This window comes from Suncus etruscus, chromosome 5, assembly GCF_024139225.1.
Source record: "Suncus etruscus isolate mSunEtr1 chromosome 5, mSunEtr1.pri.cur, whole genome shotgun sequence".
In the NCBI taxonomy this organism is placed as follows: domain Eukaryota; kingdom Metazoa; phylum Chordata; class Mammalia; order Eulipotyphla; family Soricidae; genus Suncus; species Suncus etruscus.
Genome location: NC_064852.1, coordinates 31133775 through 31160594, shown reverse-complemented (window position 1 = coordinate 31160594; position 26820 = coordinate 31133775). Strand labels below are relative to the sequence as shown.

Genomic DNA, 26820 nt, shown 5'->3' with positions numbered 1-26820 from the left:
CATATTTAAGAAAATTTCCTTTATATTATCTAGCATTTTCTTTGTTGGTTGAAAATATCAAATTATAACAAATAATATTGTTTCATTTAATTACTTGTGGGAATGAAAGATTTTTGACTTTTTTTTCAGCCTGATTTTTTAGTAGCCTGTAGATTTTATTAAATGCTGTCTATTTAATTTTTAGATTAGCTGTGTTGGGAGCTTTTCCTTATTTTGTTTTACAAGCTTGTTTCTATGCCCAGGGATGTTGGAGAGCAGACTTGGAGAGCTGGGCATTTAAGGAAGATGGAGCGTGTAGCTAATTTTGCTTTTAGCCCACTGAAGTGTTATAAAAATATATTAGAAGTGGTACATATAATGCTATATTTTTGGACTGCTTTAGCAAAGCAAAAAGAAAAGATTAATAAAGTTTATAATACTTCATTTAGCTACCATATTCATATTGCTATTTCAACATGTAATTATTTCAACAGAATGATATTTCAACATTTAGCTTAAAAAATGAAGATTTTTTTTTGGCATTTCTTTCTTTTTCTTAAACTTTCAAAATCTGGAGTGTCTTGCATGTTTTAAGTGAAGAATTACAATGTGGTAATCTTTGGAGTAGAACTGTATCAAGTAAAGCCAAATTAGCCCCTTTTACTTGCCTACATGTATGTAGGCATGATTGTATGTACATACATAATTAGTGTGTGATGTGTATATGTATGTGTGTGTGTTTTCCTCCACTTTAGCACTTTATCAAGCACTCAGGGTTGCTGTTTAGCTATAAATTGTTTGATTAAGTAGCTTTATCTTGCTCTAGTTATGCAGTATTTTTCGGGAATAGTTTGAAGATCAGTTCATACACAGCTACTTCTTGAAATTACTTGAGGAAAGCATGTAGTTTTAGTAAAAAATCAAGTTCCATATAAGTCATCATCATATTTCACTATTTCTAATATGTTAATTTATGTTTAATTTTACTAAATATGAAAAGAGGATGCATATTATTATTTCAAGATTGTTAGTAATAATCAGCTGCACGTTTTTCTTCTGTGAAATTTTAAAATTTTGTTGCATGAGCCAGAGAGAAAGCTCATAGAGCTGGAATTTGTGTCTGGTGTGCCCAAGGCCTCAAATTTTATCCCAGGAACTACCTGACCCTTCTCAAACAAATTCCCCAGAACTGTAGACTGGAGGCCTCAGAGCATCAACCTCCAGACCACAGGGTTTGGCATTAAATGTCCTGCCGGTACTGCTATGTATACAGAATTGCAGGTCAGTCACTGTCTTTCCTGAACCCTACTTCACTGAGGCCTCACAAGAGGTCATAGTGCTGTGTCACAGTGATGACATCTTAAATTCTGTACAGTATATTGTATTTAGTTCTCAAGAAACACCAAAGCTCACTGAGACTCTGTAGTTTCTTTAGACTGAAAATGTGAAATTTGAGTTATTAATGTCTGCAGTACAATAAAAGTAATTTTGTTTTTCTTTCAATAGTACTTAAGTATGATTGACCTTTTGGAGTCAGTGGATTATATGGTTAGAAATGCCCCTTACAGAAAATATAAACCATATTTACCACTTCACAACCATGGTCGACAATGGTAAGTTAGACTTTTTTTTTTTAAAAGAGAATTACAAAGTTAGGGACTCTCTGAATTGATGTCTTTAAGTCCACGTGATAATTCATCTTTCTTTGCTATACACAAAATAAGGGTACTTTTTATGTTCTCTTAAACTTCTCTCCTATATTATTCCCAAGTTCTTTAACATCACACTTAGTTTTTAATGCTTTGTTTTATTCTCTAATCACCTGCTGGGATGCAGTTGTAATAATACTAGACTACTACTAAATTTACAAAGCATATTGTTTTGTTTATTTTGTTTCTTTATGCTATACTTTGGCATGTTGTCTTTTTGGTATGGTTTTTCTCATCTTATGATTTGTGTAAATCCTGGGCAATTGAAATAGACTGTTTAACTTTTATTTAAAAAATAAAGCAGCAAATAAGAATAAATAAATGTAACAGTATAGAGTTATACCTCAAAAGCTTTTTCTTAAATCAGTTTACTCAAATGTACCATAACATTTGCAGGTGGAAATATGCAATTGATTCTGTTCTTGAAGTTCATATAAGAAGATATACACAGATGTGGTCATGGAATAATATCAAAAAACACAGGCAGTTGCTCAAGCTTTATAAAAATACCTACAAAAACAAGCTAACTCAGACAAAAATTTCTGAAGAAACACAGAAACAAATTCAGGTATATTTGGATCATATCAGTGAAAGCAGTTGTTAAGTCATCCTTTAGTGTTGATTTGTTTATATTTTATTAATTAAAAATCAAAAAATAATTAAAATTAATTTAAAAAAAAATAGGACTGCTTTTTTTAAGTGAATTTTGTGGGTCCATTTTTTCCCCATTTTTCTGTCTTTACAGAAGTTTCCCATCATCCTGATAGTAGACGAAAGAAAGTCATATAAAGACTGAGTATGTGACTTTAGTAGTTCCAAGCTTGTGGCCTTGGTTTAAACACCAGTAGATGCCAGACTTGTCCTGTGCTTAAGTTTGTTACCGCTGACTGTTGAATGTTCCACATCAAACAACTGTTTATTTAATTTTAAAAGTGTCCTCTTTGGGAACCTTGGCGTATCAGGTTGCTTTGGAATATTGTGGCTCTGGAGATGAGGCTCCGGACCTCACCCTTCTTCCTGACCTGCTGAGCTCTCTTGTGGGTCTTTTATCCCTGGTGATTCCTGACAGCAGAGTCCCGCTGGTGTTTGCAGGGTCTTTTTGACTGTGGTCCTGGGGCTAGTCTAGCAAGAGCTTTAGCCACTGACCCACTCTCTGGGTCCCTCTCATAGTTCTGATTGCCTGAGCACATGTGGTGGCAATGGTTTGAACTCAAGACCATGTACTTGTCAGGCGAGTACTTAGCTGTGAACCTTCTTCCTGCACTCAAGAAAATGTTTGAAAAAAAAATTTAATGAGCATTTTCTTTTCTGAAATATTCCTCTTTGTCTTATAGGATTTGGAGAAGAATCTAGATGTTTTTAACATAATTTTAGCAAGGCAACAAGCACAAGTGGAGGTAATTACCTTTTTAAACTAGTTTTGTTTTAAAAACCTGGGAGAGTGTATAAGTGGAAACTTGGGATTATAATTATATTATCAAGTATATCTTGTCAGTATTATTTTAATATATTTTTTATTAAAAATATTTGAAGAGGGATTTGGGCCAAATCTGGAAGTCTTGACTCCTAACTTTATCCTCAGGAGTTACTCTTGGTTGGGATTTTATAAGTTTGATGATTTCTGAAATTTCTGTGTATTGTGAACCAACCATGATGTTTTTTTGGAAAACCACTTTAAAATTTAAATGTTTTCTTATTTTGTTTATAATTTGAGTATCTCCAGTTAATATATAACTTGTGTCATCTCCAGACTGATGGAATATATTAAATTTCAAAAGTGACTCAAAACTTATGACAAAGAGAACACTTGTTATAAAAATATTACATCTAAATCTGAAATAGACTTAGACTATTCTTACCTAGGGACAGATAGGATTTTTCTGAAGCTTTGTATTCATTAACAATTTTTTAATGATAATTTTTATTTTGACCAAAGTGGATTACATGCCTTTCACAGTAATATTTAAGGTACATATTAATATTGAATCAGGGGAATTCCCATCACCAAAGTTGTCCTCCCTCTACACCCCCCCCCCCCCCCCCCCCCCCGTCCCTAGCTTTCGTCCCATATCCCCCAGCCCTACCCCCCAGGCTGCTAGTATAAGTAGTACCCTCCATTATTTCCCCTTCAATTTGAGGGGTGGAACTAGATGGTTCAAGTTATGTGGTTCTGTTTGAAGAAAAGCAAAGCAATAAAATGGGGTAAAAATCAAATAAACCGAAAATGGGCCGAGTCCTTCTCTAGAGGCTCTCAACATCTGTTTGAGAGAAGAAAGGGAACAAGGAAGAGAAACACCACATCACTTCAAAAAGAAATATCAAGCAAAAAATTCAATGGGCACTACAGCAATAAAGACAAGCACCACATAATAATCATGGTCCTGAAATAAAAACAAAAGAGCGCAAAAAAATGAAATTAAAAAATTGGAAACATGGGGCCGGGAAGGTGGCGCTGGAGATAAGGTGTCTGCCTTGTAAGTGCTACCAAGGAACGGACCGCGGTTCGATCCCCCGGCGTCCCATATGGTCCCCCCAAGCCAGGGGCGATTTCTGAGCACATAGCCAGGAGTAACCCCTGAGCGTCAAACGGGTATGGCCCAAAAACCAAAAAAAAAAAAAAAAAAAAAAAAAAAAAAATTGGAAACAACAACATCAAAACCAAAAAAAGAAATAAAATAAAATAAGATAAAAACAATACAAAAATAAATAAATAAAAAAGATTATTTTGTGCAGTTTCATTAACATTTTAAAGTAGAGAGTTTAGTGTTAAAGTATGAAAATGCCTAACATTTTATAATGTAATGTCATGTCATCTACTCTGTCACCATATCCCCAGACCTAATTTAAATTTGAAAATATTTTTATTGAATTCCTGTGAGATACAGTGTTAAAAAGCTGATAGTTGAGTTTCAGTTACAAAGTTTTAATTCCTATCCTTTTCTTTACCAGTGTTCATTTTCCACTACCAATTTCCCTAGTTTCTCTCCTGCACCCTCAAGCCTGCTTCTATGGTGCTTTTCTCCTCTCCCCATCTCCCTCTCTTTCCCCTCTTCCCTCTCCCCACTTCTCTTTCCCTCCATCCCTGTCACCCCTCCCTCTTCTTTTCCCCTCCCCCCTCGTCCTCTCCCTTTCTTTTTTTTCCTTTTAGGCACTGTGGTTTGCAATATTGTTGTTGAAAGAGTATCATGCATGTATCACTTTACCTCCTTTCAGCCCCAATTTCTCTCTCTCTCTCTCTCTCTCTCTCTCTCTCTCTCTCTCTCTCTCTCTCTCTCTCTCAATAATTTTTATTGTGACCAAAGTGAATTACAAATCTTTCACAGTAATATTTCAGGTACATAGAGACAATGAATCAGGGCCATTCCCACCACCAATGTTGTCCTCCCTGTTCCCAGCGTGCATCCCTTATCGCCCACCTTTGCCTCCCCGGATTGCTAATGTAACTGATCCCCTCTGTATATAGCTTGTTGTAGATTCAATATCGAATGTCGTTGACTTTGGGTTTGGTGTTTGAGTCTGATCATTTTTTATTTTCACTTAATGTTCATATGACTCTTTGGTTACGGTACCATCCATTTTTTCCCCCTCAATTTATGAGGCAAAACAAGATGATTCAAGTTATGAGGTTCTGTTCAAAAAAAAAAAAAAGAGAGAGAGAGAGAGAAGAAGAAAAAAAAACTGGGAGGAGTCCACCTAGAGGTTATAAATAGGAATTTAAAAGAAGAAAGGGAAAAAAGAAGAAAACATAACAAAAAAATCAACAAATTGATTCGTTAAATTTTTATTTTTTAGGTGATTCGATCTGGGCAAAAATTACAGAAGAAGTCAGCTGAAACAAGTGAGAAACGAGGCTGGTTCAGTGGATTTTGGGGCAAGAAGGAATCAAGGAAAAAAGATGAGGAATCTTCAATCCCAGAAAGTAAGTTTGAAGTTGGATCCTTTGTTGCACATTGAGAAGAAAAATGATACACATTATATTTTAGACAGCTGAGTTTTATTTCATGATACTTTACAAATAAGGCCAGCTTAATATAATAAATGTAAGTAAATATATTAGGTTGGAATGTTTTCGTGTTTCAAATGAAATACACATTTTTAGAGTAAATTTTGTGAAATTTCAAAGTTTAAATTCGTAAGTCTTAGAATTTAACTGTCCTCATTATGATACATAGATATTTTGTTTGATTTAATTTGAAAATAATCAGTATGGTAAATTCCTTATATGGTGCTTAAATTCCCATAATGATATAGATTATCTCTTCTTTTTTTAGCTTCAGTGAGCACATCCATGATGTTTGTTCTAACGAGTAAAGTAATACATGAAGGAATTATTGGACTGCTTTTATTTCAGTGGTTCATGTGCCTTTTAGTTTTAAGACACTTACTTATTTTTAGTTGTTTTTGTAAAGTAAAAAGAGTTAATTTTTTAAAATATTGTTTTCTTTGTAGCTATTGATGACCTTATGACATCAGAGGAAAAAGATAAACTCTTCACTGCTATTGGTTATAGTGAAAGCACCCATAATCTGACTTTACCCAAGGAGGTAACTATTTAGGTTTTCTAAGAGGTATTTTGTTTCAGTTTTACTGTTTCAGATTGACTGGATTAAAAATTAAGTTTTTGGTGGTTTAAAATTGTACTCTTTTGTTAATGTTGGTTTCCTGTGTGCATAATTTAAACACCTTAGTAAACAAGTTGATTTGGGGAGGGGGGCATACCTGGAAGCGCTCAGGAGTTATTTCAGGCTCTGCTTAGAAATCGCTCCTGGCAAGTTCAGGGGACCAGTGCCAGGGATCAAACCCAGGTCGGTCCCTGGTTGGCCAAGTGCAAGTCAAATGTCCTGCCGCTGTTCTATTGCTTCAGCTCAACAAGTTGATTTTTAATGAAACTTGTAAAAAAATCTGTTATGATTTCTATTAGATGTCTCACACAGGCCTTACCAATTGAATTATCTACTTTAGATTTAGCAGTTTTCCTACTATAAGAATAATTTGAAGTAGAGAAATAGTACATATTAGAGACCGTATGTGGTAAGAGAGTACGTGGAGAGATTATATATGATGCTGGGCATAAAACTTGGGCCAACTTGAGTGCAAGGCCAGCACCTTACCCCTGTATTCTCTCTTCAGTCCTGAATTATTTTCCTTGGTGTATGCACTTAGTTCTAGAAAATTTAGCATTCCTTTGTTGTAGCATTTATGTTTTGATAGGATAGGTAGTGTTTCTTTTTTTTTTTTTTTTTTTTGATTTTTGGGCCACACCCGGCATTGCTCAGTGGTTACTCCTGGCTGTCTACTCAGAAATAGCTCCTGGCAGACACGGGGGACCATATGGGACACCGGGATTCGAACCAACCACCTTAGGTCCTGGATTGGCTGATTGCAAGGCAAACACCACTCTGCTATCTCTCTGGGCCCAGTGTTTCATTTTTTATTGGTATTATTTTAAATTCTTTCTGGTTTATTCCCCCACTCCCCCCCAGTGTTGTTTAGGGGGCCAGAGAGATAGTATAGTGGCCTTTGCTAGTAGTTGACCTGGTTTCATCCCTGGTACTCCATGTAGTCCCCCAAGATTGCAGGCGTGACTCCTGAGCACAGACCCAGGAGTAAGCCTGAGACTGCTGGGTATGGCCCTCAGACAAATAAAAATCAGACCCGGTGGAGCAAATGGTAAGGTGTCTGCTTAGCCCACACTAGCCTAGGACAGATATATGGTCCCCCAAGCCAGGAATGATTTCTGAGCACATAGCCGAGATTAACCCCTAATCGTCACCGGGTGTGGCCCCAAAAACAAAAACAAAAACAAAAGAATAGAGGTGTTCTAATTTCCATGAATTTGAATTTTGTAGGTTTCTTCCTATTACTCATTTCTATTTTTATTTCTTTGTGGTTACTTTTGTAACCACTTTTGTATTTTGTGATTATTTTATCGTTAAATTTCTTTATGGTTATTATTTGTGATATAATTCTGTATCTTCTGATATTTTTGGGATACTTTTTGGTGTTCTAACATTTCAGATACTTTATAACATGTTCTTCATGGGCTGAGAAGAATGCTTATTATGCTTCAGTTTGTTACCATCATTTGTCCCTTATCATTCAGATCTGTAGTTTCCTTACCAATTTTCTTGATGACATATGTTGAAAGTGTGCTATTGAAATTACCAACTAATACTATATTGTACTTATTTCTCTTTCAGTGATTTTGGGTGGGGGGGGCACATAAGGCAGCACTTAGGGATTATTCCTGGCTCTGCACTTAGAAATTGCTTTCTGGAAATGTCTTTTATCTTCCTGAATTTTCAGTTTCCTTGTAACCCTAAAACAAATGTGAATTATTTTTTGGCACATATCATTGGATCTTGTTTTGTGTTGTCATTTTTTTTTTTTTTTTTTGGTTTTTGGGCCACACCCGGTGACGCTCAGGGGTTACTCCTGGCTATGCGCTCAGAAGTCGCTCCTGGCTTGGGGGACCATTTGGGACGCCGGGGGATCGAACCGCGGTCCGTCCAAGGTTAGCGCAGGTAAGGCAGGCACCTTACCTCTAGCGCCACCGCCCGGCCCCTTGTGTTGTCATTTTTAAAAAAAATCAGTTTTCCATCCTGAGATTTTTTTTTGATTGAAGCTCTAGTCATTTTATATTTTAGGTGATTATTTATAGGTGAGAATTTTTTGCTTGTTCATTTTTTCCCACAGTTTTGTTTAGATAACTTGTTCCTGATCTCTCTTGTCTTGTTTAATTTGAAGAGGATCATTTACCTGACTCTTTGCTACCTTCTATTCTCACCTCTCAGTTTTTGAGTCAGGGTTTTATTTCAGTATTTTATTAACCCTTTCAAATCTATTGAGTACATGTTCTTTATAGTTTTTAAAGTTTTTGAGTCAGAGAATTAGTTTAAATTAGTTTTCTTTTTTCAAAAATGCTGAAATGATTTACCTCACAAAATGTTTTGTAACTTTTACTTTTATTTTAAAATAAGAGGCAAGATTTAGTTCTTTGGTAGTATCCTATTTGAGGTGTAATCTTTAATTAAAATTTTTAGTACTTTCATTTATGGTGAGTTTTTTTTATGTCAAAGCCTACCATAATGTTTAGATCCCTTTATAATTCAACAGGTTTAAATATGAATAAATAAAGAAGTCCAGAGAGATTGTAAAACAGGTATAATACTTGCTTTGCATGTGACAGATCCTGATTCTATCCCCTGCACTGCAGTTGGTTTCTTGAGAACCAGCAGGAGTGATTGAACCCTGAACACAGCCAGAAATAGCCCCTAAGCATGACTGAATATGGTTCAGAAGAAAATAAACAAAACAACGCTTACTAAAGAATAGCTTCTTAAAATTTTAACACCTTTCATTTATTTTTTGTTTTAGTATGTTGCTCATGTAATGACATTGAAGTTATTAAGTACTTCTGTTACAATAAGAGAAAACAAAAATATTCCAGAAATACTAAAAATTCAGATCATTGGCCTGGGCACTCAAGTATCTCAGCGACCAGGAGCACAAGCACTTAGGTAAGATTTAAAAAAAATAAAAATTTGGGCTGGAGCAGTGGCACAGCGGTAGGGTGTTTTTCCTTGCATGTGGCTAACGTAGTATGGACATGGTTTGATTCCCCGTCATCCCATATGTTCCCTCAAGCCAGGAGCGACTTCTGAGCATGTAGTCAGGAGTAACCCCTGTTCATCACTGGCTGTGGCCCAAAAATAAAAAAAAACTAAAATTTTATCTAAGAATGACTAAAGGGTAGAAAAGAATAATATTTAGCATAAACAAACTGATAAGTATTAGTTGTTCTGAAATTCTTTTTTATTTGTGTAAAAGTCTTTTTTATTTGCTTTTGATTAGAGTTTTATGAGGAACTCCTCATTTGCTTTATCTGCCTTTTCTTTATAATAATTACAGTATACTGTTTATAAGTTTGAAACTACAAAGCTATGCATAAGAACAATATGTTTCTGTTTTCAAGAAGCTAGTGGTATTGTTCAGAGGATGCTCAAAAGTCAGTCAAGAACTGTGTAATATACTAGAGAGCTCATAGCAAATGTACTGTAAAGTTAAGTGTATTTTAGTTAGTACTCTACAAGCTCAATTGTTGAGCATAAGTAGAATTAGGAGAGTAGTGACCTAGGATAACTGGATAGAAACAAGTAAGAGAAGCCTGGATGCCGTAGACAGTGTTCAGGATACATGGATGAGGGAGAGGAGTTCCATGAGTTAACTGTAGCTTATCTTAAGATAACACCAATTGAAACTTGTATGGTACTCTAGAATCAGCCAAAGAGGGTTTTCATGTCCAGGAGGAAAAGTTAAGAAATAGGAACAGGAGCCGGTGAGGTGGCGCTAGAGGTAAGGAGTCTGCCTTGCAAGCACTAGCCAAGGAAGGATTGCGGTTCAATCTCCTCCCGGCGTCCCAAATGGTCCCCCCAAGCCAGGGGCAATTTCTGAGCTCTTAGCCAGGAGTAACCCCTGAGCATCAAACAGGTGTGGCCGAAAAACAACAACAACAAACAAAAACAAAAACAAAACAAAAAAAAAGAAATAGGAACAAAACTAAACTGTAATGGTGATTGGATGCTAAACCAAAATGTTTGAACTTCCTCTTTGAGTAATGGACAGGGTCCTGGCCCCCAAAGTGGTTCTCCAAAAGGAAAATTTGTTTGCCCATTATATTACAGAGGATCTTGATTATGTTATTTTTTTTCTTGGCTTAATTGTAGAGTAGAAGCAAAATTAGAACACTGGTATATAACAGGCTTAAGGCAGCAGAATATTGTACCATCACTTGTGGCCTCAATTGGTGATCGTGCATCATCCCTGCTTAAGATTGAATTTGAAACCAGCCCGGAGAATAGCACTGCTGACCAGTCTCTGGTGGTTGAGTCCCAGCCTGTGGAAGTCATTTATGATGCTGTAAGTGAGGAGAATTTTATTAAAGCCATTTTCTATTTCTGACTTAGTTTTCTTACTTTTCCTCCTTAGTTAATTTACTTTGCAGCTGAGTTTACTCTCACTTTTTGTTTATTTTAATAATTGAATGTTTAGTAGTTATATTTTTTCATATATTTACTTTTCTATTGTGAGATATATTATGCTATGTTAACTTAAAAATCTAATACACTTTTTAAAAAAGATTGTGTTTTTGCATCAATTGCTGTTAGTTAAATATAATATTTTTTTTCAAATCAGCCTGATCTTAATTAATACTTGGGTTGTGGTCCTTGATTAGGGTTTTTTCTTTCATGTCCTGTAAATGACTTTTTATTCTCCTTTTTACTATTTCCCATTTCACCTCAACATTTTAGAGCAATTTAAAGAATTTTGGTTGTAACAATTTTAGAAATTGAATTTTAAATTATCATGAGAAGAAGTCAAAGCATTAGCATTTAGGTTTCTGGCTCAAGTGTTATGTCTGCAGCTCTGTTTTTTTATTTAGTCCCTCTTAAGTTGCTTTAAACTATCCAACCAGATGGGCAAATTGACTACCTGCTGCATCACTTATTCCCTTTTGAAGACTTGGATTCCTGAAAAAATTTTACTTCCCAGTTAAAAGTAGAATCATAATGGGTCAGGACAATGATAAAGAGGATAGAACATTTGCCTTGCATTCAACCAGTCTGGCTTCAATCCCCTGCACCCTGGGAACAATCCCTGAGCACAGAGCCAGGAGTAATCCCTAGGCATCTCTGGGTGTGTCCCCAAACAAAAAATTCCAATAAAAGTAGAGTTGTAGTTTGGGCAGAGGGCATTAATAAAGACTTCAGAATTTATTATATCCTCTAGTTTTAAAAATAAATATGATTGTCAATTTCCCCAAAAATTTCAAGTATACAGTTCAGTTGAGTGAGTACATCTAGTCTTAGACTCATTTCATCCTGCACAATTCTCAATTCTTTTTTTTTTTTGTGGGTGAACTCTTGTTATTTCTTCTAATTTTGTGCTTTACCAAGTTGTTCATAATACATTTGTTTCAGGCATTAAATATTCAGGCATCAATTCCACTACCAGTGTGACCTCATTTCACCAACGTCCCAAATTTCCCATGCACCACACAACCTGCTTTTTGGCAGATGCAAGCAAATTTACTTTATATTCCTTGTTATAATTCAAAGGCAAATGGAATTATCAAAACATAGATTAATGCAGGTCAATTTAAAATGATTGTTATATCTCTCCAGGAACTGAATTTTATCTAAAGATTTACTGGGCTGTGGGTTGATGCTAGTAAGCCTTCTGTGTTACTGTTTAGGCTCACTGAGATTGGTAGATTATTATGCAACTTTCCCATCATATTTCCTGTGATACTACTGTATTGCATTACTATAAAATACTGAGGTGTCACACGACCACATGTGACTATGCATTCTAGGATTTATAGATCTAAAACAAATTTGGTGGCCTGGAAGTTTGATAAAGTCAAGTCACAGGGCTGGATTGTTTTTGTTAGAGGTTGTAGGGGTTGGTGTTGGCCTACTAATTCATGCATAGTTCATGCAGAAATGGGACTGCACCCCTCCCTTTCTGAGAATGCCACAGAGGTATCAGCAAAGATTGGACTACCTGGGAAATATCTGTAGCCATTATATTCTTTTGGAAATCTTAATGTCTTAAGTTCATGTTTTAGATGTAGCTTAGCACTAAACAGCTTTTCTGTTTCTTTTTGAAAGTTACAGATTTAGGTGAATCCAACTATAGACTAGAAAAGTGGATTATGTCTTCCGGTGAGTTGGGAGTAAAACTAGAAGCAATGTGCATTGTTTACATTGACCTGGCACCTTAGAGCAGACTTAGGGTTCCTATAACGATTACAAGTGTGTTGCCTGTTCAGTAAACTTACTCGGATACTCCCTCTTTTCACATTATTTTTCACTTCAGAGGAACATCAGTAGAGCACAGTATCTTTTGAAGTTCCTTCTAAGTTCAAAGCCACACTTATTTAGGTTTTAGTTGGAAACTTTAAAATTTATAATATGAATTGCACTTATTCACTTATATTTAAAATTATTTTATAGAAAACCATCAATGCAGTGGTTGAATTCTTTCAGTCAAATAAGGGATTAGATCTTGAGCAAATAACATCAGCTACATTAATGAAACTGGAAGAAATTAAAGAGAAAACTGCTACAGGTAAGAATTTGGCTGTAAAGGTTGTTTACTTGGATTTCAGTGCAGACTATCAGAAAGTCAAGTTACTTGGTGAAGTCATATGCAACTGCTCAGTGGGGCTGAAAAAGAGTAAAATGGCCACACCCTTCCTGACTTTCTTTGCTTCTGAATGGAAAGATGCAAGTCCATTTCTATTACTAAGCACCACATCAGATTGTGTATGAATCTAGTTTTAATTGGTTTTAATATTCACTTGCTTATTTTTATTTAATTATGTCTGAACCACAACAGGTAGTACTGAGGATTTTCTACCTTCTCAGTGCTTTGAAGTTCTGCTGGTGCTTGGGGAACATTGCTTGAGGTCTGGGCTTTTCTCCTGTTTACACTCAGTCTTTTAATCTTTCTCTGAGCCTGAATATATGGCCAGAGGAAAAAAAATTTGTGTGGGAGTGGAGCCTATCACAAAGTGCTCAGAAGAATCCAGTGCTCTTCCTAGCAATTCTCAGCCAGCTGGGCAGAAGATTCAATGAAAGGCTCAGGGATATAGCAAAATGAGGGCTATGAAGTATCTGAATCACTTAGGCCACCTACAATGGCACTAGAACCTCCAGGGTTTGTATCCAGTAATGTTTGAGGAACTATGTAGTGCCAGGGATTGAATTTGGGTCAGCTCCACACAAGCTATGTACCTTAATCCTTGCACTATCTAGTTTCAACAATGCCTATTAATATAGCTTTTAAGGTGCTTGACTTGGATGCAGCAGACTCTTGTTAGGCCCCTGATTCCTTTTTTGGTCCCCCAAGTACCTCTAGGAGTGACCCTTGAGCATACAGATAGAAGTAAGCCCTGAACACTATCAGGTGTAGTCCAAAATCAAAGGTTAAGGAAAAAAAGCCTATTGTATTGTTCATTGTATACCTGGTATTCGGAGCTGAAATGATAACACAAATTACTGACTGATGATGAAAGAGCCTGAAATGAAATAGCAACTGATAGTCAATAATTCGAACCACCGATTGATGGCCAAATAGCTATTTTATTGTGTATTTTCAGGTTTTTATATCCTACTAGCCATGACCTATATGACCAGCTTCATATAGCTAGGTCTGCTGAGGCTATTCAAAGGGGGAATTAAACATGAGGTAAGAGGAGAGTAAATCATGAGGGCAGTAGGAAACTGAGAACAAAACTTAGATGTCTGCTTCAAGGAGTGAAGGGTAAATAAGGATACTTACATCAAATGACATCCATCAAACAGACTGACATCTGTTTGAGGCACAGCGACTGGCAATTATTTTGTGCAGTCAGGTTCATATGTGAGCTGCACCCAAGACATCTCAGGAATGCTATGCTAAGACCTTTGTGGTGTGTTTTGAATAGGCAACTGTCTCTGAATGTTGGACCTGGTCACCGTGGACTCTAACACCTATCTTGTGTAGCCCGATCTCTTTAAACACAAGGCCATTATTTCATTTGCTTACTTGGTTAAAAAAGAAAGATTATTCTATTTCAAATAAAATATTATTAGTTGTGCTGGGTTTCCGATACTGTGCAATATGATTATTTCCTGTTGATTATAAGAAATTTCACCTACATGGTAAACTGAGACTGTAGGCTCTGCGATGTGATGCCCTCTATCATACTTTCCAAGTGATATTCTTACTCAGCAAATGTTAATAATATGATTGGGTATTTTGACTTGATCTTTTAATCTTCCCTGGTTTCCTGTTTTCTTTTAGGGCTTACGCATATGATTGAAACCCGGAAAGTTCTTGACTTAAGGATAAATTTAAAGCCCTCTTACCTAATAGTCCCAAAGACAGGTTTCCACCAGGAAAAATCTGATCTTCTCATTTTAAATTTTGGTACATTTCAGGTATGCATATATATATTTATGACTCTATTCTAAAAAATTCTAAATTTTTAAAACATGGTAGATAATTTGACATTGTTGGGGGAGGCTTGGTGCTTAGGGAAGGGTGAAGTACGGAAGCATTTCCAAAGCAGTGCTCTAAGGGACTGGGGACCACTCCTGAGAATTGTCAGCCAGCATTTTGGTTGGTGGCCACTGTGAGGGCCTGTGAACCAGGAATACATGGTTTGGGACCCATGTGGTGCTGATAGTGGAACCAGGTCAGCCACATACAAGACCTATGTCCTTTCCTTGTACTATTTCTCTGGTCCTACATGTGTTTTTGTTCACTGTACTTAATTAACTGTTTGGAAATTTTGATATTTTTCTCTCAGTTCACTTTAAACTGAAATGTATTTCCTGTTGATGTTTTTTCAAGCCCAAATTTTGAGTACCAGATTGACATTATTATATATATGTTATAGGTATTTACATGTGTTATATTTTTATGTTATATATGTATTATATAAATCTTAAGGCTACTATTAAATGAGCAAAAAATTCTAAATTTTTAAAACATGGTAGATAATTTGACATTGACTATATTGCTAATATCTCTTTTTTAACGGCCAAAATCATTCCTAATTTTTAGTTTCTTCTGGGTTATGAGAGTTGTTATTTATTTTGACAATATTTTGACAAAATACTTATTTTGACTTATATTTTGAACATGGAATTACTTAGAAGTTTAAACCTCTAGGCAAAAAAAATAAAATTCAAATTATATTGCCCTGGTAGATACTAAGAAGGGCGAAAAGAAAGTAACACTGGGACTCAATACTTAGGACCTAATGATTGTGAGGATGTGGTAGGGAGGTGAAAGCACAAAACAGGCTGTTGGAAGGGAACAGTTTAGTATTGTTTGTATGGGAGCTGAGCCACAGTTGACAGTAATCAGATACCCAGGGGATCTTGCTTGTCTCAGGAGATTATTGAGTTTGAGCTATATAACAGAACTTCTTTTTTTTTTTTTTTTTTTTGTGGTTTTTGGGTCACACCCGGCAGTGCTCAGGGGTTATTCCTGGCTCCAGGCTCAGAAATTGCTCCTGGCAGGCACGGGAGGACCATATGGGACGTCGGGATTCGAACCGATGACCTCCTGCATGAGAGGCAAACGCCTTACCTCCATGCTATCTCTCCGGCCCGTAACAGAACTTCTAATTAATATATAGATGTTGGGCTGGGGAGTTAGCAGAGGAGGGAAGGCATTTGCTTTCAGGTAGCTGCAGCTATTACTATCATGACTGTGCTTCAGATCCCTGGTGCCATATATGATCCCCTGTACATTACTAGAGTGTACAGAGTTATGAGTGTCCCCTGAGCACTGTTGGGCATGTCTATGGAACATAAATAAATACAAATAAATAAAAATAAAATGAACTCAAACTTAAAAAAGTGATCTCTATTTACGAAACATAATAGTTACTTGCTTAGATATTATGAAATATTTTCCAGAAATTATAAATTTTTTTTCAAAAATAAATTTATTATCAGCCACATATAGATTTTAGTTGTATTTTAGATAGCATGATGATAGCTCATGATATGGTTCAGTGGGTTTGAGTGTATGTGTTGTATGGCAGGACTTGCATTAATTCCTGTGCTACTTGGTTCTCTGAGCAATCCTGAACATTCCTGGGTGTGGTGAAACTTTTTAAAAAAAAAAAAGGAAAAAATAGAGGGGCCAGAGCGGTGGCGCAGGCAGTAAGGCATCTGCCTTGCATGTGCTAGTCTATGACAGACAGCAGTTTGACCCTTCAGTGTCCCATATGGTTCCCCAAGCCAGGAGTGATTTCTGAGTGCAGAGCCACTAGCAATCCCTGAGCATCACCGGTGTGTCTTCCACAAAAATAAGGAAAAATAGAAAGTGTAGTGACAAGGTATTCATTTATGTATTTTTCTGTTAAAAATTAAACTTTCGGGCCCGGAGAGATAGCACAGCGGTGTTTGCCTTGCAAGCAGCCGATCCAGGACCTAAGGTGGTTAGTTCGAATCCCGGTGTCCCATATGGTCCCCCGTGCCTGCCAGGAGCTATTTCTGAGCAGACAGCCAGGAGTAACCCCTGAGCACCGCCGGGTGTGGCCCAAAAACCAAAAAAAAAAAAAAAAATTAAACTTTCATTTCTTCATTTCAGCTTAACAGTAAAGATCAAGGTTTGCAGAAAACTAGTAATTCATCTCTTGAAGAAATAATGGATAAGGCGTATGATAAATTTGATGTAGAAATAAAAAGTGTGCAGCTACTGTTTGCAAGAGCAGGTAATTTGTTGCTCCATTTTTTAGAATTTCGAGTGGCTTTGGTAAATATGTAGCTATGTAGTGTGTTTTCTGACTTGGGAATGATTTTGAACACTTACCCCAATAGTCATTTAAGAAAATCTGAGAGGGGCTTGCACTACTTAGGAGTTCCCCTCCCCGACAAACAATGAAGTATAACCAGAATCTTTTCATGCACACCATTGCCAGTTTATCTTTATCATAGTATATAACTTAACTATCAGGGATCAAATCCTAGTGGGAGTGATACTTGAGAAGAGAGCAAACAGTAATCCCTGAGTACTCCTGAGTGTGGATGAAAGCTAAAAACCAAAGTGGTGGACTGTGGTTTGATCCCACCAGGAGTGATTTCTGAGCACATAGCCAGGAAAAACCCCTGAGCTAACATTACCAGGTGTGGCCGAAAAGCCAAAAAAAAAATACCAAAACAAAAAACAAAGTGGGGGGTAGGGGGGAGAGAGAGAGAGAGAGAGAGAGAGAGAGAGAGAGAGAGAGGAGAGAGAGAGAGAGAGGAGAGAGAGGAGGGAGAGAGAGAGGGGGGGGGGGGAGGGGGAGGGGGAGGGGGGAGGGGGAGGGGGAGGGGGAGGGGGGAGGGGGAGGGGGGGGAGGGGGAGAGGGAGAGGGAGAGGGGGGGGAGGAGAGGGAGAGGGAGGGGGAGGGAGGGGGAGAGAGAGGAGGGGGGGGAGGGAGGAGGGGGGAGAGAGAGGGAGGGAGGGAGAGGGAGAGAGAGGGAGGGAAGAGGAGGAGGAGGAGAGAATGTAAGCACCAAAGTGGCAGAGAGAGAGAGAGTATGTGTGTGTATGTGTGTGTGTGCGTGGTGGGTGGGTTTCTTTTGAGTTGTATTCAAATTCAGTTGAAAATTGAAAATTGGTACTTATTTATTGTGTTCTTCAAAGTAGCTGTCCACCAAACATTTTATCACTAAAATTAATTATGCATAAAAATAACAAGTTATTTTATATTTACATTTTTAGAGGAAGATTGGAAAAAATGTCAATTTCAGCATCCATCAACTATGCATATTTTGCAACCCATGGATATTCATGTTGAACTGGCTAAAGCAATGGTAGACAAAGACATTAGAATGGCCAGGTAATGTGCTTCTTTATATTATAAAATAAGTAATGTGAATTTTATCTGTATCATTGGATTTTTTTTTTTTTTTTTGGTTTTTGGGCCACACCCAGCATTGCTCAGGGGTTACTCCTGGCTGTCTGCTCAGAAATAGCTCCTGGCAGGCACGGGGGACCATATGGGACACCGGGATTCGAACCAACCACCTTTGGTTCTGGATCGGCTGTTTGCAAGGCAAACACCGCTGCGTTATCTCTCTGGGCCCCCTGTATCATTGGATTTTAAGGAAGCAAGTCATATTTCTTTTTCTGTTTTGTTTTGTTTTGGGTCACACCCAGTTATGTCAAAGTTTACTTCTAGCTTTGTATTCAGAAATAACTCCTGGTTGTACTCAGGAGACCAGATGGAATGCCAGGATCAACCCAGGTTGGCTTCGTTCAAGGCAAGCCCACGACCCACTGCACTATCTCTCCAGCCCAGAAAAACAAGCTATATTTCTTATGTTTTAAAGATTTAAAAAAAATTATTTAAACACTGTACTTACAAGGTTATTCATAATAGTAATTTTTTCAACAATTACAAAATTGTTCATGATTGAGTTTCAGTCATACAATGTACAACACCCACCAGTGCATATTTCCTGCCACCAATGTCTCCAGTTACCCTCCTGCCCTTACCTGTCTGCTTTTGTAGCAGACATTTTTCTTCTCTCTCTATTCCTTTTTTTTCCTTTTAGAAACTGTGGTTTGCGATATTGTTATTGAATTCAACTTCTTTCACTTTACACATAAATTCTTTTCTAGATTTTGCCATTCATATGTCTTTTTGTTTGAGTGATTTTGGATTTTTCAGTAGTTTGTCTTTCAAGGAAGGTTTTTACTTATCTCAGTTAATTGTTGTAAAATTATGTGTACTATTTTTGCCTTATATTTGGAGTACTTGGAGAACATGTAGTGATGCTTCCTCATTCTTAATATTAGTAATTTGTACAGTTTCATTTTCTTATTCTCAATAGAATGTCAACAGTTTCACTGATCATCTATTAAGAAATCATCTATGGCTTCAGTAATTGTTTTTCTTTTTTCTTTTTTTCTTATTTCATGATTCTCACTCTTGTGCTTATTATTGCCTTTTTTGACTTAGATGGACTACATTTGCTTTTATTCTCTGGTTTCATAAGTTGGAATCTAGGACTACTGATTTGAAATATAGGCATAGGCAGCCATAGGCAGCCAGTGTTGTAAATTTTCCAAGTTATCTTTGAAATTTTCCTTACTGTATCCTATCGATGTCCATTCTATGAACCTGGATATCTCTAAGACTTTACTCAACTGCCTTTTACTTTTGAACTTCTAGTTATATTCTAAGTAGGAGAGTTAACCTGGCTCCTCTAATTGCTATGCTTTGAGTCTTATGTAATGTTACAGGAATAATAAAGATTCATTTTGAATTTAATGGTTCTGTTTAGTTTACAGAGCAGTTTTGCAGAAAGTTCAATCCTTTGAGGTAGAATCCAGTTCCTTTTGAGGTTTATCGTTTTCTGAACATTTAGGACTTGTACATTATATACAAAATTGTTCTTTATGTGTTTATTAGGCACTTGTGTACTTGAGCCATTCACAATTTAGTTTTGAAGACAAAGATAGCAGACCCCTGAACAGACTTTGAATAGGGAAGCAGAATGGAGGTTGCTGCTGGAAAGTAAGCAGCTAAGGAAGCACAGTAGTAACTGAACAGTGAGTGAAACAGTTGCCTTAATGGAGGTGGTACTGCAGAGGAGTCCTTAAACAAGTCTGTGTACTGTGCTTGAGTTGACAAGTGCTGGAAAGGAAATAGTGCAGGTTTAGAAGATAGAAAATCATGGGGTAGGAGCTCTTTGACATTTTGAGAAATATTTGATACCAGGAAGGTACCATTAGTTTTGGTTTTAAAAAAGTAGTCAGAGGCAAAGAACATTTGAATTTCATATGTAAGGGCCTAGATTTGATTTCTTATGTTGCAAAAATAAATAGCACATAAGTTGTTTGGACCCTTGGTTTACATAAAACTTCTCATTGTCTGATAACATTAAATAGCTTGAAATCAGTACATTTGATTAAGACCTGTCCATGTAGATTTGACTTTATGTAGACACTTCTCCATTCCCTTCCCCTCTCCAAAACATAGAGGGTAAATCTCAAAATTTAATATTGGTTTTATATTTAGATTCAAAGTCTCAGGAGGACTTCCTTTGATGCATGTGAAAATCTCAGATCAGAAGATGAAAGATGTGCTATCTTTGATTAACAGTATTCCCTTGCCACAGACATCATCTGAAAAAACTCCAGAGAAGCAGGTAAATGGATATTAGAAAAATGGTGAATTTCTCTCTTTATATGTATACATATATGTGTATATATAATTTTTATTATTTTTTTGGAGTTTTAAAAAACCTTAGGGTTACATTTATTTTATGCACTTTTGAAATTTAATGCTTAAATCTATATAAAAGTATATAAAATAAATTAAGATTATAGTCTATTTTTAGTACTATTTTAATGTAATAGTAGACCATCAGTTTTGGGGAGAAGGAAAGGGAATGAATGAACTTAACAAATGAAAACTGAACAAACTGAATGAAAAAGAAAAGCAAAAGATCTTTCCAATGTAGAAAACATTAAAAAGAATTAGACAGGGGCTGGAGAGATAGCACAGTGATAGGGTGTTTGTCTTGCACACAGCAGATCCAGGACAGATGGTGGTTTGAATCTCGGCATCTCATATGGTCCTCCAAGCCGGCCAGGAGTGATTATTTTTTATTTTTTATTGTTTTTGGTTTTGGGGTTACACCCAGCAGCACTCGGGGGTTACTCCTGGCTCTATGCTCAGAAATCGCTCCTGGCAGGCTCAGGGGACCATATGGGATGCCAGGATTCGAACCAATGACTTTCTGCATGAAAGGCAAATGTCCTACCTCCATGATATCTCTCCAGCTCCTCAGGAGCGATTTTGAACACAGAGCCCTGAGTAACCCCTGAGCACCGCCCTGAGCACTGCCGAGTGTGACCCAACCCCCGCCCCCCCCAGTATTAGACAAAGATTTTTTAAAATGTCACAAAATAAAGTGATTTGTATAAAAATTTCTTGTATCTTGGACTTAGAATTTCTAAGTTACTTTAACGGTAGTTGATCCTTAGATTGTATATTAAAAGGATGGAGCTGATATAAAATTTGAGAGAAAAAAATTAATGCTATTTTTAGAATCTATACTGGAGATACACAGTTAATATTATAGTACAAAGCAACTAATAAATGTACCATCTAGTGTATATAGTTCTGCTCAGGTAAGTACAAGTGCTAGTGTTTATTATTAGTAAGTTCTAGCCAACAATAAGTTGATTGTTTTTATTATTTGATCTGTGTATTTGTATCTTTCCATATATCTGTCTTCCATTAATATTTTAGTAGTCCCATATTTATTTAAACTAATGATCTTGAGCAGCATGTTAAAGACTTTTTTTGTTAGGTATCTACAATTCCTGTTATTTCCGAAAGAACAAAGGACCTCCTGGGCACTTCACTGTTACTGAATGGAATAGAATCAGGTAAGCAACAAATATGACTTAAAGCAGGCCTGTAAATTGGTATGCACAGAGGAAATATTCTGAAAATAAAAATTAGTTATGAAGCTGATACAGTGGTTTATTTGTTTTATTTCTCCATGCTATTAACCAGTATATTGACTTTCAGTTATTTTTTTCAGGTCAGGTTTCTTTATTTGAATGAAAGTTTTTCTTTTGGTGATTATTGAATTATTGATAGTGTTTAAGCTCCTTTCTAGCCTCATATTTTTCCTGCTCTTTTTCTCTAACCCTGCCCTCACTGTTTTTCTTTAATTTTACGGTAGAAACTAAGTTTCTGTGAGCAAACATTATAATTTCCATTTATTCTGGTGTCTTTTATGCCTACAATAGAACTACAGATAGATGGTGCCCATAATTTCTGATATTGAGACTAACCTATAGAAAATAACTAGAACAATGGAGAAAAACTAATATGGTAACTTGATTTCATGTGTGTTTTTATCTCATTCGTACATTAAGGAACTTTGAGGGATTTCCCAAACACCTCATATTGACTCTCCCCTGAGCACTTCCAGGAGTAACATTTGAGTGCAGAACCTCACTGGGTATGACTCAACTGTCATTCCCTCCCCCCCAAAACATTAAAATTTTGTTTTGAATGTGAAGAGATTATATCTCATAAGTGAATATTTATTTATTTTGGTTTTTGAACCATACCTGTCAATGTTCAGAGCTTACTCCTGACTCTGTACTCAGGGATCACTCCTGGCAGGTTTGGGTTTGATATGGGATGTCAGGTTTTGAACCCAGGCACCATGTGCAAGGCAAGCACTCTACCCACTGTACAATTTCTTTAGCTCCTGAGTATATATTTTTTATTTTTGTTTTTGGGCCACATCTGGGTGACGCTCAGGGGTTACTCCTGGCTCTGGGGTCAGAAATTGGTCCTGGCTCGGGGGACCATATGTGAGGATGTGGAATCGAACTGTGGTCTGTCCTAGGTCAGCTGTGTGCAAAGCAAATGTCTTACCACTGTGCCACTGCTCTGGCTCCCTGTATGAAAAGATTTTTATTTAAAGAACCAGAATGACAAAATAATTGATAATTGATTTTTAAATATTTCAACACTAGTCCCACCACCACTGTCAATTTCCATTCCTAGTGCTCCCATACTCCATCATCACCCCCGCACCTCTACTCCTTATCTCCACCACCTACCTGAACTCTGATAAGCATTACAAAATTTGATTTGCAGCTTAGATTTCATGTTTTTAGTGTTGAGGTTAGCTGTCACTCTCTCATATCACCAATATAACCAAAGCTCCGGCAACCACTGTTGCCCCACTACTTACCTTTCTCATATTCCTTCACACTTTGATTTCTTTATTTTCCTGCTTCTCCTTCCTAAGTTCTGGGGGAAAGGGTGATCGAGGAATCACCCTTTAACTGCTTTATATTTCCTCATACAGTAGTGACATCATCCTATAATCGTCCTTCTGCCTATTTCACTCAACATGCATATTTATTTTAAAGACATTTAAGTTTGAGCATTTTTTTTACTGGATATTATTTCAAGATCAATAAACATTTTCTTTTTAGATTCTGATGATGAATATTTTGATGCTGAGGATGGAGAGATGCATGCTAGTGGAAAAAGCACAAAAGGTTCAGAGCCGAAGAAAGCCCCAGAGGCTCCCAATGAGGAGCTTATCAATATTCTCTTAAAGTTTGAAGTTAAAGAGGTATGTGCATTTGTTCTGCTTATATGTAAATACACTCTGTTATTATGTATATTCTGTAATAGTGTGGTTTTTTTTGGTGTGTGGTTTGGGATAAAACAGGGTAAGGTAAGTGCTCTGCTCCTGAGTTGTTCCTGGTTGCTGTACTGTCTTATGTAGACCTAAACACTAAGAATATTAAACATGTAGTACTTTATCATCCCTACTATTGCTCCCCTCCACTTCCGAGAAAATAAAATGTTTTGTCAAAACTGATATGTTGTTATGTGGGTTCTATGTATATTGAAATTATTCTGGGAAAGCTTAATTATCATATTTTTTTCTTTTTGGTAGAACATTTCTGAGATGTATTTGCTTTTGCTTTTTAGTTTGTTTGTTTGTTTTGGGGACATACCTGGTAGTCCTCAGGACTGATGTACTTATGGTTCTGTACTCTAGGATCACTCTTAGTAGGGCTTAGGGGATGTTATGAAGTACTGGAGACCAAACGTGTCTGCTGCACAAAAGATAAGTACCCTGCCCACTGTACTCTTGCTCCCTCCTTTTATAGCTTTAAACTAATATATTTATTGTTATGTTTATAATTTGGAAATAATGTAAATAGCCTAGATCTCTAACATATGTTTATAGTCATTAAATAGCATGAATTAAAATATTTTAATTATTAGGGGCCAGAGTGATAGCGCAGTGGTAGGGTGTTTGCCTTGCACGCAGCTGACCCAGGAAGGACCTTGGTTTGATCCCTGGCGTCCCATATGGTTCCCCAAGCCAGGAGCAATTTCTGAGCACAGAGCCAGAGTAACCCCTGAGTGTCACTGGGTGTGGCCAATCCCCCCAATTATTAAATACTTTGTTACTGTTATTAATAGAATAAATTAATTATAATCATTAATAAAATAAAACTATTGTTATTAATAAACAAACACATTATTTAATAAACATTAATTGTAATGAACAATCCTAATCGTTAGTTGTTATACTTTCACTTAATAAAAGGAAGAATAATTGGCATATGAAGAGGCTAAAATCTATCATTTTGAAAAGGATTAGTCTTTTTTTCCCAAATGATAGATTTGAGCATCTTTATGTGCCAGTAATTAACATATTCCATTTAGAAATTATATAGGATTTGAGAAATAGTACAGGGATAAGTCATTTGCCTTTCATGTATTAGTTTGAGTCCCAGCAGAGTATATGGATGGTTCTTTGAGCACTTCTAGGTTGTGACCTCCTGAACACTGCTGATATGGCCTCATTCTCCCTCCTACTTCCTGAAAAAAAAAATAAGAATTTATATATGTAGGTGCATTTTAAATAAGTGTCACTGTTATCTCTGTAGTGAATTTATTTTAAAATATTTTTATTTTTGCCTATATCTTTCCCCATATATTTTAAACTTTTAGAATGAAGATGTATTGATTCAATAGTAAAGTCTATTTAAAAAGGTATAAAATGATTTTCCTATTTTTTTAATATCCCAGTGTTCTAATTATTGGCAGAAATACCAATTTTAGTTGTATATGCAAATCTTTCTGGGTATATTGGTATCTCTTTAACAAAAGATGTGTATGCTACCTTTCCTAGTCGTCTGCTTTTTCTTCTCAGTTCCTCTCTGAAATATCAGAAAGGGGCCAGAGAGGTAGCTCAATGGGCCAGAACAAATGCTTTTACTAGGGGAGGTCCAGGCTCAATCCCTAGTACTGCCAACAGTGGTCCTCTGAGCATGAACAAGTAGTAGTCCTTGAACACTGTTGGGTGTGTGTTCCTTCCTGCCCTCAAGCAAGTAAACAATAGATAAAATGTCAGAAAAATCTCTTGACTTTCCATTGGTTAATATTTAGCCATACCTGGTGATGCTTGAGGATTATTTCTAGCTCTAGATCCATGTATACCATGAGTGCATGGTGATGCTTGTGGGAACATATAGGATACCAGAGATTGGTTCTGGGTTGGCTGTGTGCATGGAGAACACCCTACCTGCTCTGGTCCCAGAAATACCTTAACTTTTGACTTGGAAATCCATTCAGGTTGTTCTGCCTTTCCATTGAATTGAGTGTATGGTCATCTCATCATGTATCCGTGGCATCCTTCTCTATCTCCTGTTATTACACTTGCTTAAAATAACATTGTAAACATTTGGAACCCTGTTCTCCATACAGTGGTAGAGTGGCCTTTTGAAGTTGAAGATCAGATCATGTTATTGCTCTTTTTTTTTTAAAATAATTTCTTTATTTAAACACTGTGATAACAAACATGACTGTAGTTGGGTTTTATTCATAAAAAGAACATCCCCCTTCACTAGTGCAATATTCCCACCATCAATGCCCCCCATCTCGCTCCTCCCCATCTCCTACCTGTATTTAAGACAGGCATTTTACTTCTCTCACTCATTAACATGGTCACGGTAGTTGTTAGTGTATTATTTCTCTAACTGCACACACTCCTCTTTATGTTGGGCTTCATATCATGAGCAGGTCCTTCCGGCCCTCATCTTTGGGCCAAGGGTTTACCATTATTGATATCTTTTATTTCCTTTTCTTGTTACTCTATACACCACTTATCAGTGAAAAAATTGTATTTTTCTTTATATTTCTGGCTTAGTTTGTTTTTCACGATGCCCTTGGTTTTATTCAGGTTATAGTGATCTGCATGATTCATCTTTTATTATGACTGTATAATTTTCCATTGTGTATTTATACCATAGCTTCTTTATTTGTCTGTTGTTGGACATTTGGTTGTTTCTGTATCTTGGCATTGTATTAGGCACTGCATTGAACATAGGTGCATATATCTTTTCAAATTAATGTTTTTGCATTTTTGGTTTAGATGTCAGTTATTGGATTCGCTGGGCTATATGGGAGTGCCTCTCTTAGTTGTTTGAGAAATAGCTACAATATTTTTGGTGGGTCTTGAGTTAGACAACATTCCCACTGGCTGTGAATGAGTCCTTTATCCCTATGTTCCTCACCAACACTGGGGTTCCCTGTGTTCTTGGCATATGCCATTGCTATTGGTGTGTGATAATGTCTGACTGTTAGTTTGATTTGGATTTCTCTGATAATAAGTGGTCATACTTACTTTCACAAATGTGATTTTTCATTTTTACATGGGCCTAACCAACAGTGCTCAGAGGCCACTCCTGTTATATTGAGCCCAGCAGTGTAGGTCTCACGCTCCTTGCTCAGGACTACACGTGCATGGTATGTACTTCTCACTTTTCAAGTATGTCTTCAGCGCCAAGCATGATGTTTACAGTAAGATGATCCTTATGGGAGAGTTTGTGCAGTTCTAATTTTACTGAGTTTTCAACGTTAACTAAATAAAAGACAAAATTTTATGATCATTCATCTATGTATGTCATTTGTTTTAAATCACAGGCCTTAAGATCATCTAAAATAACTTTCTACTTTTCTTGTGATACGTGTGAGGAAGGATTTTTGTTTTATTTTCAATAT

At 36.6% G+C, this 26820-nt stretch overlaps 1 protein-coding gene across 1 annotated transcript in view; it reads left to right on the top strand.

Moving 5' to 3' along the window:
• The window catches only part of VPS13C (vacuolar protein sorting 13 homolog C), a 194194-nt gene that overhangs the window by 45830 nt on the left and 121544 nt on the right, over positions 1–26820 (top strand). The window contains 14 exon segments of the mRNA XM_049773747.1: positions 1486–1592; positions 2085–2256; positions 3023–3085; positions 5481–5607; positions 6138–6232; positions 9066–9208; positions 10415–10607; positions 12707–12821; positions 14541–14677; positions 16848–16971; positions 17964–18081; positions 20269–20398; positions 21569–21647; positions 23226–23368. Of these exon segments, the coding sequence (XP_049629704.1) occupies positions 1486–1592; positions 2085–2256; positions 3023–3085; positions 5481–5607; positions 6138–6232; positions 9066–9208; positions 10415–10607; positions 12707–12821; positions 14541–14677; positions 16848–16971; positions 17964–18081; positions 20269–20398; positions 21569–21647; positions 23226–23368 (1746 nt within the window).